Genomic DNA, 15,241 nt, shown 5'->3' with positions numbered 1-15,241 from the left:
ATATATATATATATATATATATATATATATATATATATATATATATATATATATATATATATATATATATATAAAGGTTTTAAAAAGGTATATATATTTTCTTTTTAAAACCTTTTTTCCTTGCAAATCAAATAGATTTTCCCCTTGTTATTGTGGCTAGTTTGCATCTGCCCTCCACGTTCCTCAGGGGCCAGATATGAAAATCTCACACTAAATAGCATGACCTTGTATCTGACGTTCTTCCACAGTCTTGCACATCTGTTGGTTTACATATAGCTCTCCCTTGAGGACCTGAAAGAACCAGCTATTGGAGTTTTAATGTGCATGGCCAGATTGGTATTTTAACCCTTGAACCTTGCATTTGTAGTTGTACCATTTTGAACTGCAAATGTTCTTTCACCTCATGCCAACTGTGTCTGGTCAAGATAAGCTTAAAAACTGAGTAAAAGAGATTAGACTGATTCAGGTTAGAGTACATTAAAACATTCCATATATTCATTCCTGGGGGTTGCTTGAAAAAGGCTTAAGTACTAACATGTTTTCTTCATTTTTTGAATAGACCTTTACCATAATCTCTTCTGTCTCTATCACAGTTCCCCCGTCTCCCATTGCTCCACCCCAGCTGTTGAGAGCAGGCTCCACGTATTTAATCATTCAACTAAACACCAACTCCATCCTGGGCGATGGCCCCATCATCCGTCGGGAAATCGAATATCGGGCCAGCCAGGCACCCTGGTCGGAGATTCTTGGAGTTAACATGGTTACATATAAGCTCTGGCACCTGGATCCAGATACGGAGTACCATATCAGTGTGCTGCTTACTCGGCCAGGCGAGGGTGGGACCGGGCCACCTGGACCACCCCTCATCAGCAGAACCAAGTGTGCAGGTGAGTGACTTGAAATATTCATTTGCAAGTCTATTTAAAATTAATATCATAATATTTGACATATCAAACTGTGAGGTGTGTGTGTGTATATATATATATATATATATATATATATATATATATATATATATATATATATATATATATATATATATATATATACAGTCTTGTTCAAAATAATAGCAGTACAATGTGACTAACCAGAATAATCAAGGTTTTTCGTATATTTTTTATTGCTACGTGGCAAACAAGTTACCAGTAGGTTCAGTAGATTCTCAGAAAACAAATGAGACCCAGCATTCATGATATGCACGCTCTTAAGGCTGTGCAATTGGGCAATTAGTTGAATTAGTTGAAAGGGGTGTGTTCAAAAAAATAGCAGTGTGGCATTCAATCACTGAGGTCATCAATTTTGTGAAGAAACAGGTGTGAATCAGGTGGCCCCTATTTAAGGATGAAGCCAACACTTGTTGAACATGCATATGAAAGCTGAGGAAAATGGGTCGTTCAAGACATTGTTCAGAAGAACAGCGTACTTTGATTAAAAAGTTGATTAGAGAGGGGAAAACCTATAAAGAGGTGCAAAAAATGATAGGCTGTTCAGCTAAAATGATCTCCAATGCCTTAAAATGGAGAGCAAAACCAGAGAGACGTGGAAGAAAACGGAAGACAACCATCAAAATGGATAGAAGAATAACCAGAATGGCAAAGGCTCAGCCAATGATCACCTCCAGGATGATCAAAGACAGTCTGGAGTTACCTGTAAGTACTGTGACAGTTAGAAGACGTCTGTGTGAAGCTAATCTATTTTCAAGAATCCCCCGCAAAGTCCCTCTGTTAAAAAAAAGGCATGTGCAGAAGAGGTTACAATTTGCCAAAGAACACATCAACTGGCCTAAAGAGAAATTAAGGAACATTTTGTGGACTGATGAGAGTAAAATTGTTCTTTTTGGGTCCAAGGGCCACAGGCAGTTTGTGAGACGACCCCCAAACTCTGAATTCAAGCCACAGTACACAGTGAAGACAGTGAAGCATGGAGGTGCAAGCATCATGATATGGGCATGTTTCTCCTACTATGGTGTTGGGCCTATTTATCGCATACCAGGGATCATGGATCAGTTTGCATATGTTAAAATACTTGAAGAGGTCATGTTGCCCTATGCTGAAGAGGACATGCCCTTGAAACGGTTGTTTCAACAAGACAATGACCCAAAACACACTAGTAAACGGGCAAAGTCTTGGTTCCAAACCAACAAAATTAATGTTATGGAGTGGCCAGCCCAATCTCCAGACCTTAATCCAATTGAGAACTTGTGGGGTGATATCAAAAATGCTGTTTCTGAAGCAAAACCAAGAAATGTGAATGAATTGTGGAATGTTGTTAAAGAATCATGGAGTGGAATAACAGCTGAGAGGTGCCACAAGTTGGTTGACTCCATGCCACACAGATGTCAAGCAGTTTTAAAAAACTGTGGTCATACAACTAAATATTAGTTTAGTGATTCACAGGATTGCTAAATCCCAGAAAAAAAAAAATGTTAGTATAAAATAGTTTTGAGTTTGTACAGTCAAAGGTAGACACTGCTATTTTTTTGAACACACCCCTTTCAACTAATTGCCCAATTGCACAGCCTTAAGAGCGTGCATATCATGAATGCTGGGTCTCATTTGTTTTCTGAGAATCTACTGAACCTACTGGTAACTTGTTTGCCACGTAGCAATAAAAAATATACTAAAAACCTTGATTATTCTGGTTAGTCACATTGTACTGCTATTATTTTGAACAAGACTGTATATATGTATGTATGTATATGTATATATGTGCGTGTGTGTGTGTATTTTAATGTATAAAAATATTATGTAAATGTAGTTTACAAAATATTACCACAACTAAAGGCAATCCACAAGTTTGGTCATGCTTAATTTCAAATCTGAGGATGATATCTCTAAAGTTATGCATTTTATGAAGCATATTGTAAGGCCATGTCGTGAGTTTGAGAACGTTGCTAATGCTAATCATTATGTTATTTTCCTGTAAAAGCACAAACTTTCAGTCTTCGAACTAGTCTTCTAACTGCTCAATTCATGCTCTATTGTCTTTACTCAATGAACCTTTCACACGTCTGTCACGAATGAATTAATCTTAATTCTTGTTTTATAGCAGTTATTTAGTATTTTATTCAGCCATTATAGCCTAGTCTGGCATTCTGCATTGCCCATCAACCCCACATTCATCCCACTTTAAATTAAAACCTATTATCTGAAGTCTTTCTTGTAAACCAACAAAAAGGCATATTATTGGTACCTTATGTGAATTAGATCATAAAATAGAATATAGCTACTGGCTTGACAGGTGCATTTGAGCCGCGATTAGCAGTATACAATATAGATTAATATAGATTACAGTATAAAAGATTAATATTGCACCTTAACTCAAAGACAATTTTAAGGCCACACGCATTTTTGGCCCCCAGAGATAGTGGTAGTAACAGTACTTGTAGTAATTTAATAGAAATTATAAATATATAATCTACCAGAGTAACAAATAAAACATTTTATTTTTGCATTTCTGGCAAAATTACTTCATTACTGCAATTATCAGCTGAGCTTTCTTTGCTGTAATGTTAGCTCTAGTTGCCAACCACTACCTGATAGTCTATTCAGGAGGTTACAGTTTTCACCACTGACAATGAAAATAATGTAATTTTGGCATTTGTAAATGGGACTTATTTGACGTTAAATGCATTATATAATCAACAAAAAAAAAAGAAAGAAAAAGAAATAGGCACTTCAAGTTTCTATTGACAGATACTTTTTTCATGTCAGTCTGTGCGTCAAATATTGGCTGTGCTTTGGTTTATTTTTGAGCATGTGAGCCAGAAAGATGTTCAAGGAGACAGAGACAGAAAAGCGCATCCTGTTGTTTTCTTTAGTTTTCAAAATATTGTTCATTACAGATTATTTTTTTTGCACTCCTGAGATATATTAAGAATTTAATTGACAACCTTATTTTATCATAAACAGCGTTCAAGTACTGAAGCTGGAGTCTTTAATCTTTCTAATGATTCTCAGTTTGTCCAGATCAAGAAAGAGTGTGTGTTTTTTTTACATGCAGTAATGTTAAACAACAGTAATCTGGGGCCGTTGGCGGTCCTTGACCCTAAAGGGAAGAAAAATCGTAATTCCAAACTTGTGATTGACACTGCCGGTATATTCTCCTGTTGAAAATGTCTAAAATCATTTTTCATTTAAAAACCCATATTGATCAACCGCTAATGAAACAGCATATGAATTTGGTCGTGTGTTTAATACTAGTTCATAAAATATATCCGACTCACTTTTGAAAAATTAATTGGATTTAAGATTTTCTGAACTAAATCTGCGGGCATTTCTCCTGTGGCGCCTTCTTGTGCCTGTCAAAACAAACAGCAAGGGGTGCGGTAATGCATGGTTCTACCTGCAAATGAGAGTCTCCGCCACGTCCAGCTGTTTCAGAACTGGAAAGGGTGTGATTAGGAAGATTGATCCTGTTTTTATCCAAGAGAAAACGAGAGTGAAAATGCAGGTTGAGGATTTGCCCATGGACCTGGTCAGCATGGTAATGGTCACCATTTTACATCACGTCGCCTTCTAAACACACAAGCTATCACATAAATCAGCGTCTGCCTTTTTAAATGACACATCACAATCATTCCCAGCTTGTTCTGGAAAAAAAACAGACACCTACCATTCATCAGCAACCAAGACAAAGAGAGGCAGCCAGGTGAAACGCAGAGAGCGGAAGAGCATGACAACACGGGCTTTAGAATGACATAGCAGAGAGAAAAAGACATCAGCAGATAAGACGAGGGAGTCGAGGCGAGAAAGATTCGTCTGTGAGTCACTTCGAGGCCCGTTTTTTTGTCTTAAACAGCTTTTGTCTCTTAAAGAAAGGCGGAGAAAAATGAGGAGCAGACATTCACGCTAAATATTTCCAACTGTTTCCATTTTCTCTTCCACATTAAGTCTAGATTGAAATTCTTCTTTAAATGGAGTATTTGCATCATATTCCCAGTGGTGCCTCGCTGCACATGAATATTGGGGCTGTTTAAGCTGCTGTCATATTTGCTGAACTGTTGAAGATGTAATTTTGACTCAATAGAAGCACATCAGTGGGATTGGAAGTAAAATGAGGTTTTCCATACTCCGTTCGTGCTCAAATCTCCTGTGGGTTCTGCCATCAGCTGAATAGAAGTGGAAGATATAATTGAGTGCTTGGAGAAGTGCGCTAGTGGGAACGCCATGTTGTGTCAGAGGCTATGAAGTTTTGATTTGTTTGACAGCGCTTGCTCATATACACTGTGATGACATGTTAATCAAAGAGGGTTAGTGTTTTCAGTCATGTGACTCGATATTCAGATTAGTCTCAGGGGAGCTCATTCACAAACAATATTAGACCTAGGCCACCGCCACAAAAAAGATCTTCAATAGTTTGTATTCGAAACTGAATCATTCATTGAGTTTGAAGCATTTATACTTCTTTACTAAACGCATTAGCTTCACCTGTCAACTGAACAATTAAATTGTATTCCTCTGAGGTCTGCTCATGATACACATAATGGACCGTCATAGCTGTTTTTCACTTGAGTGGATTGTTCATCTATAAATGGAACCGCATTCTACATGACAGTTGAAGCATTATTCAAAATATCTTGCAGTAGAAATGTATACAGGTTTCGAGACACCAAGATGAGTACATTTTGAAAGAAATGTGAACTGTCAAGTATCAAATCTCAGATGCCTTTTAGTTTAAAGGGGGGGTGAAACACTCAGTTTCAGTCAGTGTCATGTCAATCTTGAGTACCTATAGAGTAGCATTGCATCCTGCATATCTCCGAAAAGTCTTTATTTTTTTTATAATTATATAAGAAAGATGCGCTGTTCTGAGTCTTTCCGAAAAAAGCCGAGCAGGTGGGGGCGTGTCGTGTGAGCGGAGCTAAATAATGACGTGTGTGCGCCGCTGCTATTGTGTTGAGTCGAGTGCGTCGTAAAGCTGTGTCATCCCTAACAGCGGGAAAAAAACTTTATTCAAAATAAAAATATGGCTTTTAATCAGATACAGCCATACATCTATGATCCGGAATCAGACCCAGAGGCTGCAGTTGAACAGGAGCAGCAGCAAAAACGACTAGAGCAGGACGTCTCTATGTGGTACAAGTTATACACTAACTATATAATATGCTTAGCGGCTTGTGTTATTTACATATTTATACTTGAATTATATCGTCGTATTTTTGTCTTTGAAGGTGTACATGTGGGAAGGGCAGTTGTGCACGTGTGTTTGTGTGTTTACGCGTGGTTTGTGTAGACAGTAAGCGGACTGGTTTTGCACGGCAGGCTAGTTAGTGTTTACATAGAAAGACACGGAATAGTAGCGCATTTGAATGAAGAAGCGTGCTTATTTAGTTCAACATATTTCCCCCCTCTTTGTGTATTGTTGAGTGCTTTTACAATACACAAACAAAGTTACACATATAGTGGCCTGCTAAACAAATGTACACGCACTACACATCGCATGCTCCATTGATCAATTAACTATACGTGATCATGTTTGGGCTACTTGATGGGCATAGGCAAAAACACAGACATCTGAAGCAGTCTCACTCACCGCCTGCGGTACTAACGTTGGGACCTTTATCGTTGGGACTGCTCCATCCTTCAGCATTAGGCGATCGGGAAAATCCGGCGTCGAGCTGGGCCTTGTTTATGAAACAGTCGGCACCGAAATGCAGCAAACAGATATAAACATTCGCGCAACTCAGTTGCTGATCCGGAAAAGCAAATTACATCCACTGTTGCCTTAACGCGGGGTTTTGGGGGAATCTGTGCAGGACTGTCTTGGTCTGGCAACCAAAAACGCACTTTTTTGGTGACATTGTTATGTGCACATCACCTGTCCAGCATCCTACAAGCCAGCGCTTTGATGGGCGTAGCCTGTTACTTTCGCTCTCTCCCTCTCTCTCTCTCACGCGCTTCCGGTAGAATTGTCCGTAAGGCCCATACAAGGAAATTCCGCCCCCATTAACGTCAAAGGGCACGCATGATCTCAAAAAACTTGCCGAAACTTATGACTAACCGGAAGTAGTATTTTTGACAAAGAAATACTCCCATCAAACGTCCACCTTAACTTTTGAAACTTTGTCTATGTTTAGTATGGAAATCCAAGTCTTTAACAGTGTAAAAAGATCAGTATGCATGAAACAGCATTTCACCCCCCCTTTAATAAGGGTGTTTTAGTTATTCACTATTTTCTAAATGCATGTTATACGTGTTGTGAACAATTTATCTAGGCATGTTTCTTTTTTTTTTTGACCTTGTAATGTAAAAAGGTGAACTGGACTTTAAAGGGAAAACGAAAGACTTCTCTTTGGTGACGTATGCAGGACTTTTCCAATCACTTAGTCAAATTAAACCCTGTTCATGCTGGCTACGTTTATCTGACTCTACTTTTGAGTTCAACGGCCACATTTGAAAGATCAATCAATAGTAAACCCCGTTTTTATGAGCATTTTGAAGTATCACATCAGAAATGAGTGATGAAAATGTCAATGATTGGGGGGGGGGGGTCCCTTAATTCGCAAAAAAGTTATGCTCGCTTAAGGTAGTTTTTACTTGTACAAAAAAAAAAAGTTAAAAGGTTAGTTCACTCAAAAATGAAATTTATGTCATAAATGACTCACCCTAATATCGTTCCACACCCGTAAGACCTCCGTTCATCTTCAGAACACTTTTATATTTAGTCCAGGAGCGTATGCAAGTGAATGCACACTTTATTGTCCATGTCCAGAAAGGGAATAAAAACATAATCAAAGTAGTCCATATGTGACATCAGTTAGTTAATTAGAATCGTTTGAAGCATCAAAAATACCTTTTGGTCCAAAAATAATCAATAGGCTGACTCATGACCATTTGAATCTTGATTTGAGGTTTGAAAACAAACGCGGAAGAGAAGACGATGCTGAATAAAGTCGTAGTTTTTGTTATTTTTGGACCAAAATGTATTTTCGATGCTTCAAGAGATTCTATCTAACCCACTGATGTCACATATGGACTACTTTGATGATGTTTTTATTCCCTTTCTGGACATGGACAGTATAGTGTGAATACACTTGGATAAGCTCTCTGACTAAATATAAAATATTTTTAAACTGTGTTCTGAAGATGAACCATTGTCTTATGATTATGCATGTTATATGTCTTATAAGTCTTACGGTTGTGAAACGACATTAGGTTGAGTCATTAATGACATCATTTTCTTTTTTGGGTGAATTAACCCTCTTTAATGCGAAAGAATAGAAATGCCTTTGCCGAATAAATTCTGATGTAGTGAACATTAAACCCACATGACTAATCGACTTTTTCCTCATGATGGATATTCCTTCTCTTTTTAGAGAACCGAACTAGATCCTTTGGCTTAATTATAAGAGTATTCCGTTGTGCTTGTTACTCATCTTGTCTTATAGCCTAATATTAAGGACAATCTTTTCGCCACACTGCTCGACCACACACACACCATGTGTGTTATGTTAATGTGTAGTCTAATGTATGCGCGCCTGTAATGTCCTCACACACGGTCGCACGCACTTACACATCAAAATAACATTCAGTTAGTGACTACTTGACGTGTGGCTGAGCAGTGTAGCGAAAGGATAATCATATTCTTCTGTCTTGTATTAATATACAGGAAGGGAAATTGTCTTTCAGATGGGAACCGACTCTCACCTTTCACTTTAAGAAGCCGCTTTAGAGGCAACACCGGCTCACGACACACTACTGTTTCTGCTGATGGTGTTTTATTTACTGTTGGTTACCGATACCATCGTCGTCCGAACAACTTGCATCTTTTTTTTTTCTTTTTTTTTTGAATTTTGAAAAGATTTGCTTCCCGATTGGATGGAAACCATCCATCCATTTGTTACATTTATACAGCGCATTTCTAGGCACTCAAAGCACTTTACATAGAAGGGGGGAATCTCCTCAACCGCCACCAATGTGCAATGTAAAATATACATCACTAACACCTCTACCAGCAGCAACCTAGTTTTCCCAGTTGGTCTCCCATCCAGGTACTGGCCAGGCTCAGCTTCAGAGGGAAACCAGTCTTGGGCTACAGGGTGATATGGCTGCTAATGCACAAAACAAAGTCCCCGTCCTACTTTTTGGGAGAATTGGATGCACCTGGTTGTACCTCACAATAAGGAAGGGAATTTCTGTCACTACCTCCATTTCATTGTGATTTTATTGTTATAAAACTTGATTGTTTGGCCTGGTTTCACAAGATTAAGCCAGGATTAGGCCTTAGTTTAATTAGGATATTTAAGTAGCTTTAGAAAAACATATTACATTTAATATTTAATCATTTATCAGATGCTTTTATCAAAAGCAACTTGCAAATGAGAGCAACTGAAGCAACTAAACAAACAAGGGGCAGCAGCATGCAAGTGCTGAAACAAGTCTCGGTTAATCTAGCGGAGTACACGTGGTACAGTACACATACTTTAAAAAAAATGTTTTAATAAAAAAACAAACAAATATAATAATTAAGTGCTAATCTTTATTGGTCGGGTGCTGCTGGAAAGATTTGTCTTTGAACACACCTACACACTCGGCTGCTCGAATTGAGATAGACCCTTAAAAATAAAGGTGCCAGGAAGAAAGGTGCCAGGTTTTCACAGTGATGCCAAAGAAGAACCAGTTTTGGTTCCCCAAAGAACCATTTTGTGAATGGTTCTTCTGTGCAATGGAAGGAAAGGTTCTTTGGCTATTAAAGGTTCTTCATAGAACCATATACCCTGCCAAAGAACCATTCAAGAACCATTATTTTTAAGAGTGTAGGCAGGTCATTCTACCAGGTGGGAATGGTCCAGGAAAATGGGAGTGATTTCATGCCTCTTTTGGGATGGCACCATGAGGTGTTGTTCATTTGCAGAACGCAAGCTTCTGGAGGGTGCATAAGTGTGAAAAAGCGAGTTTAGGTATATTGGTGCAGAGCCGGTGGTTGCTTTGTAGGCGAGAACCAGTGCCTTGAATTTAATGCGAGCGGCTATTGGCAGCCAGTGCAGTGCAACAATGACAGCTTAAAATAGGGTAACCTATATTTTGATTAATGATTAAATCATAAGTGGGCACATTATTATTTATTTTTAAAAAAAAATACTGCAATAAAGTGAAAAAAAAAATTGTCCATTTTGATTTCATGCGGTGACTTAAAGCAGGGGTTTTCAAACTTGGATAAAGTCTACTGAACATTCTAGCAGTTTCAGTTCTAAATGTGTCTCTCCTTTCTTGCCATATGCATACTTTCCAGTATTGTATAGGTTTGCTTTTTATATTTCTCGTGAGTTTTTCTTAATAAAGTCCCCTTTATCTTGCTCACTGGTGTTGTGAGGTAGTATTCTTAATGCAGTACGTAAGCTGCATGCTTGCAAACATTTATCATAAAGTTTGCTTATACAAATAATTTTTAATTGAAAATGTTAAATTTCAGGTTTATACATTCATCATTCAGTATAGCCAATTTAAGTTTGGAAACAATATGTTGCATTTATAATGTCATACTTACTATTTATTTAACGGTTACATTTTTTTTCTTCCATACATACAAATATAGAGATGAATTTTAGGAAGGGGGTCCCACATAAACTTGGGGGGTCCTTGGCATGATAAAGTTTAAAAACCCATGACTTAAAGGGTGCATAACACACAGTCTCATGTTAATCTTAAGTACCTATAGAGTAGTACTGCATCCTTCATATCTCTGAAGAGTCTTTGGTTGTATCATACACGGTAAAAAAAAAAAAAAAAAAAAGGCTCCAATTGAAAAGTTTCTAGTGACTGATCACATCTAATTTTTCAGTTGGCCGAATTGAAATTCTGTGAATTGATGCAATTTAATTCATAGAAATTCAATTTAGCCAACTGATAAATTTAAATGTGATCAGTTGGAGACCTGATTTTTTTTTTTACAGTGTATTTATGAAAGACAGATACACTATAACGATTCTTTCCGAAAACAGCCGAGCTCATGGCGGCGTACAGTGGGTGGAGCTAAAGAGTTACGAGTACACACACACACACACACATCAGAAATCTGTTGCTGCTCTGGAAAGACAAACTGCATCCATTGCTTTCTTAACCCTGTTCAGCTACCCAAATAACCTAGCATTATCTTTCATTCACAACCAAAAACACAGTTCTTTAGTGACATTATTGATTTCGTGGTCTAAAAACCAAATGACAGGGATGCTGAAAGCTTCAGTAACCTAATCGAAGCTCGTTGATGGCGTTGATGTGCTGTGTGCTCTTGCTCTGCTTGATGTGCACACACACTCATCCGGGAGAAGTGCCCATACATGGAATTACGGCCTTTATGATGACACATGGCCAATTTTGGGCCTTTATGGGTCAATGATCTGAAAAAAAAAAAAAAAAAAATATATATATATATATATATATATATATATATATATATATATATGTATGTATGTATGTATGTATGTATGTATGTATGTATGTATATATATATATATATATATATATATATATATATATATATATATATATATACACATATATATATGCACACACATATATATATATGTGTGTGCATGAGGTCAGACCCCCCCCCCCCCCCCCCCCAAAAAAAATACATACAATAGGAGAAAATTACATTGTGTTGTTTTTCTTACCACCTACGGGTTATGACTTTTTATCTTGGGGCTGGGCTGTTCAAGTATTATACATCATCTCCAAGCATCACAAACTCTCAGTGGTCACATTTTCTCCCTTAAGGCTTTTTTTTTGTTTTGTTTTTTGGAGATGGAGTGTAGTGTCAGCTCATCTGTCTTCATCCAGCAGGTGAATCCACCTACTCTGTTACAAAGGTGACTTTAATCATCTTCTCCGGCTTCATATGATCTGCTCAAAATGGCCTCCATCTGGGGATGCCATTAACACCTGTACACAGACCCGATGATGACAATCTTCCCTGCTGATGTATCCCTAGCTGGCATCCAACAAGATCGTATTACTTTATTTTATTTTTTTTGTATATTTTGGCTCGCCTTGTATGGTTCCTCACTCTTAGCAGCTCATTTTTATTTATCTTTTTCGACTGCAAGAACTTTCACAACCCTGGGTGACTTCTCCAAATAAAAACTGGAGGAAAGTGAAATGAGTGATGGGATGACTAGGTTGTTTCTGGCTGCAACTGAAGATTGCATCCTGGTGTGCGGCTCTTGGTGTAGTGACCTACATAAAAAAATGTTGAAAGCAGGCGCAGTCCTGTGGGCACAGCCAGGGAACTGCTGGACATTTCACAGAACACGGCCAGGTGTGCTTGATGAGGCGTTGTTGTGATTAGGAGCAGGACTTGATGTGAAGGAATGTTCCTCGGAGGAGAGGGAGATTAGAAAGGGGAAAGATGGAAGAATGGGACAAACATTGCTCTTCTGCCACAGTCTGGTTCACAGATGGACCTCCACCTGCTGCTGGGTCTCTTTAGGTGTTCTTTGAAGTGAGTTATTACTGGACTGTAATGGCTTAAAGGTACAGTGTGCCCAAAATGCAGATTTGGTCATAATTTACTCACCCTTGTGTTTTCCAAACCTGTTTGCCTTAATTTCTTCTGCAGAACACAAAAGAAGATATTTAGAAAAATGTCTTCTTTTTTTTTTGGCCATACAATTAAAGTTGGCATTGTCCATTATTGTCTGTACCGCATATACTTTTATGGTATATACACAAACTCTGGATTGTTTTGTATTTACAAAAACATAATTCTTCAAAATGTCACATTTTGTGCTCTGCAGAAGAAAGTCAGTCAAAACAGCACATTATCTCATCATTTACTTGCCCTTGTGTCATTCCAAACTTCTATGACTTCCTTTCTTGCTTGATGGAAGGTGATGCTTTGAACAATGTCCTGTTTATTCTCCATGTAATGAAAGCAGAGAGTGAAAGATCCAAAAAGCATAATAAAACCAGCGTTAAGTTTTCTTCTGAGACTAAATTTAAAGACAGAGAAAAGTTTGAAGTCTGTGATGATTGAATATGCAAGTATTTATTGAAAATGTTCAGTGAAATACATTTCAGTCTGTTCCTTACACAAAGCAATTGTATGACCCAAATTCATATGGGCCTGGTTTTATGCCATTTTTATGGTACTTTTTAGTCCCTTGTGGGGCTTGACAGCCACTGCTAAATTATACACCACCGTTCAAACGTTGTTATATGTTAAATAAATAAATAAATAAAAAAACAGAAAATACAGTTATAATATTTCAATAGATTTCTATTTTCAAATAAATTATGTTCTTTTAAACTTTCTATTCATTAACGTATCATAAACAAAAACGTATCATGTTCAAAAATGTATCGACAAAATTTAACCAGTCTGTATCAACATTGATAATAAAATTATTATTTGGCACCAAATTAAAATGATTTCTGAAGGATAATGGAAGACTGAAGTAATTGCTTTAAAAAAATAAGCTTTTTACCACGTGAATATATTATATTTTTAAAAATATATGGAAAAAAAAAAACGTTACAGTCAAACTAAAAAGTATGCAGACATCTTTAACATTTTCTCACATTATAGTTTATTCACTATCGTTTTGAAAATAAAATGGTAATAAAATATGACGAACTGTGTCAGACAAAGTATCTTGATAATGGCAGATAACTTTGCTAGAAACTTATGTAATGGATTAGAATCAGCCAATCAGCTGTTAAATTTAAGTACACAATTAGATAATACCAATTTAGTTCTACCAATGACCAAACAATGCTTCATTTTGTTCAGTCTGTGGTGTAAAAGGTCACATTAGCAATTTAAGAAAAAACACTTAAGCAAAACAGGGTCACGTCAAAGTGTCTGAATAATGTCGGTCCCAAATTGTACTGTTATTCCACTGCATGAAGAATTATGTCGGTATAATATGTCACAGTTTACTTTATTTTGCAATCCTCACTTACATAAATTAACTATAGTGTCCTGTACCAACTAGTAAAACATTATATCTGGTCTATGACTCATTTTTGGTTTGACTGTAATTTAAATAGTTATAATATTCCACAATATCGAAAGGCTGAGTAATGATGATAATCATTTTTGGGTGAATTGTCCCTTTAGTAAATGTCTTTGAGGAAGTAAAATATAGCAGCTTGTCCTTTAATATTTTGTGTTTCCATAATTGAACTTCTGATATACAAATGCTTTCAGTACATTTGAGTAAACCCACTCCCGTCCATCTGAATGTAAAATGTTTTACACCAAATATAACAGAATTGTGTTTCTCATCCCTTTTCCTTTTACAGAACAACATCCAGAACTTCATTAGTTCACTGCATAACCAGGAATGAGCTTAGTTCTCTCCGGACTACCTCATGTATCAATATTATCTAGAGTAATGGGACAGAAACCGGTCTTGTTGGTCTTCCAGCTGCCCGTGAGGAATTGACATGCTGCCTCAGGCCTCTGGCTGCTCTCTCTGGGTTTGGTCCCATCTCCGATGGGTGCCAAGGAGTGGGCGCTCGAAGCGCTGCTCTTGGCATCCAGACAAAGCCTTCGAACTAGGTTAAGGGAAGTAGGGTGGTACAAAGGCCCTTTTGGGCTCCTCAAAGAGCACAGTGTAGACTCTTGGATTGTTTTTTAAAGATGGCACAAGCCAACAGCATCCCATTTATTTGCTTTTAACTAACAATCAATAGTTCCATTAAGACGCTATTCTGGTCGTATTTCCTGCAGAGGCAAACTGGACCTTTACATTCGACGTGTATTTTTGGAAAGGAATATCTCTCATTTGTGTCATTTTCAGGATGACTAAGTGCTTCTCTTGATAAGAAACCCAATCGCACTGGAAGTTAATCTAAATGTAAATCTACGAATGAAACAAAATGTAAATCTAAATATAGATCTTAAGGAAACGTGTAGAGAGGAGTGGCAAAATCTCTCTGATGTGTGAGATATTTCAGGATTAAAAGAGCTTAATGCGACAAGTGCGATTCTGCAGGAGACGTGCTGAATTAGTATTCTGCGATCCATACGTGTTCTACTCTGAGGGCTTCAAAAGGAAATACATTTCCTCTAATTCAGCTCCTCTGTCCTTACGGTCTCGGTGCATTAGCTTCCTCACTTTACCCTTAGTAGTAAACCCATTTCTTAAAAGTGTGTCTTCTAAGCATCGGTTCAAGAGGAACAATAAAGACCTTGAGCCATGACTTTACACAGGAAGTGCTCACTGCACATCCCCTTTGTTGTACCTTCCCACTTGGGCCCATTAGTCACCAGGTCCCATTAAAAGAACAAAGAA

General features: G+C 37.5%; 1 protein-coding gene across 16 annotated transcripts in view; it reads left to right on the top strand.

Moving 5' to 3' along the window:
• Positions 1–15,241, top strand: part of ptprub (protein tyrosine phosphatase receptor type Ub) — a 390,953-nt gene that overhangs the window by 249,455 nt on the left and 126,257 nt on the right. For all 16 annotated transcript variants that reach the window (XM_067448179.1, XM_067448178.1, XM_067448177.1 and 13 more), the window contains one exon: positions 594–887. In XM_067448179.1, coding sequence (XP_067304280.1) covers positions 594–887 — 294 coding nt within the window. The remainder of the gene's footprint in view (positions 1–593; positions 888–15,241) is intronic.

The sequence above is a fragment of the Pseudorasbora parva genome, chromosome 7 (genome assembly GCF_024679245.1).
Source record: "Pseudorasbora parva isolate DD20220531a chromosome 7, ASM2467924v1, whole genome shotgun sequence".
Classification (NCBI taxonomy): domain Eukaryota; kingdom Metazoa; phylum Chordata; class Actinopteri; order Cypriniformes; family Gobionidae; genus Pseudorasbora; species Pseudorasbora parva.
The sequence above is the reverse complement of the archived record's forward strand: the minus strand, read 5'-3'. Positions and strand labels throughout refer to the sequence as shown.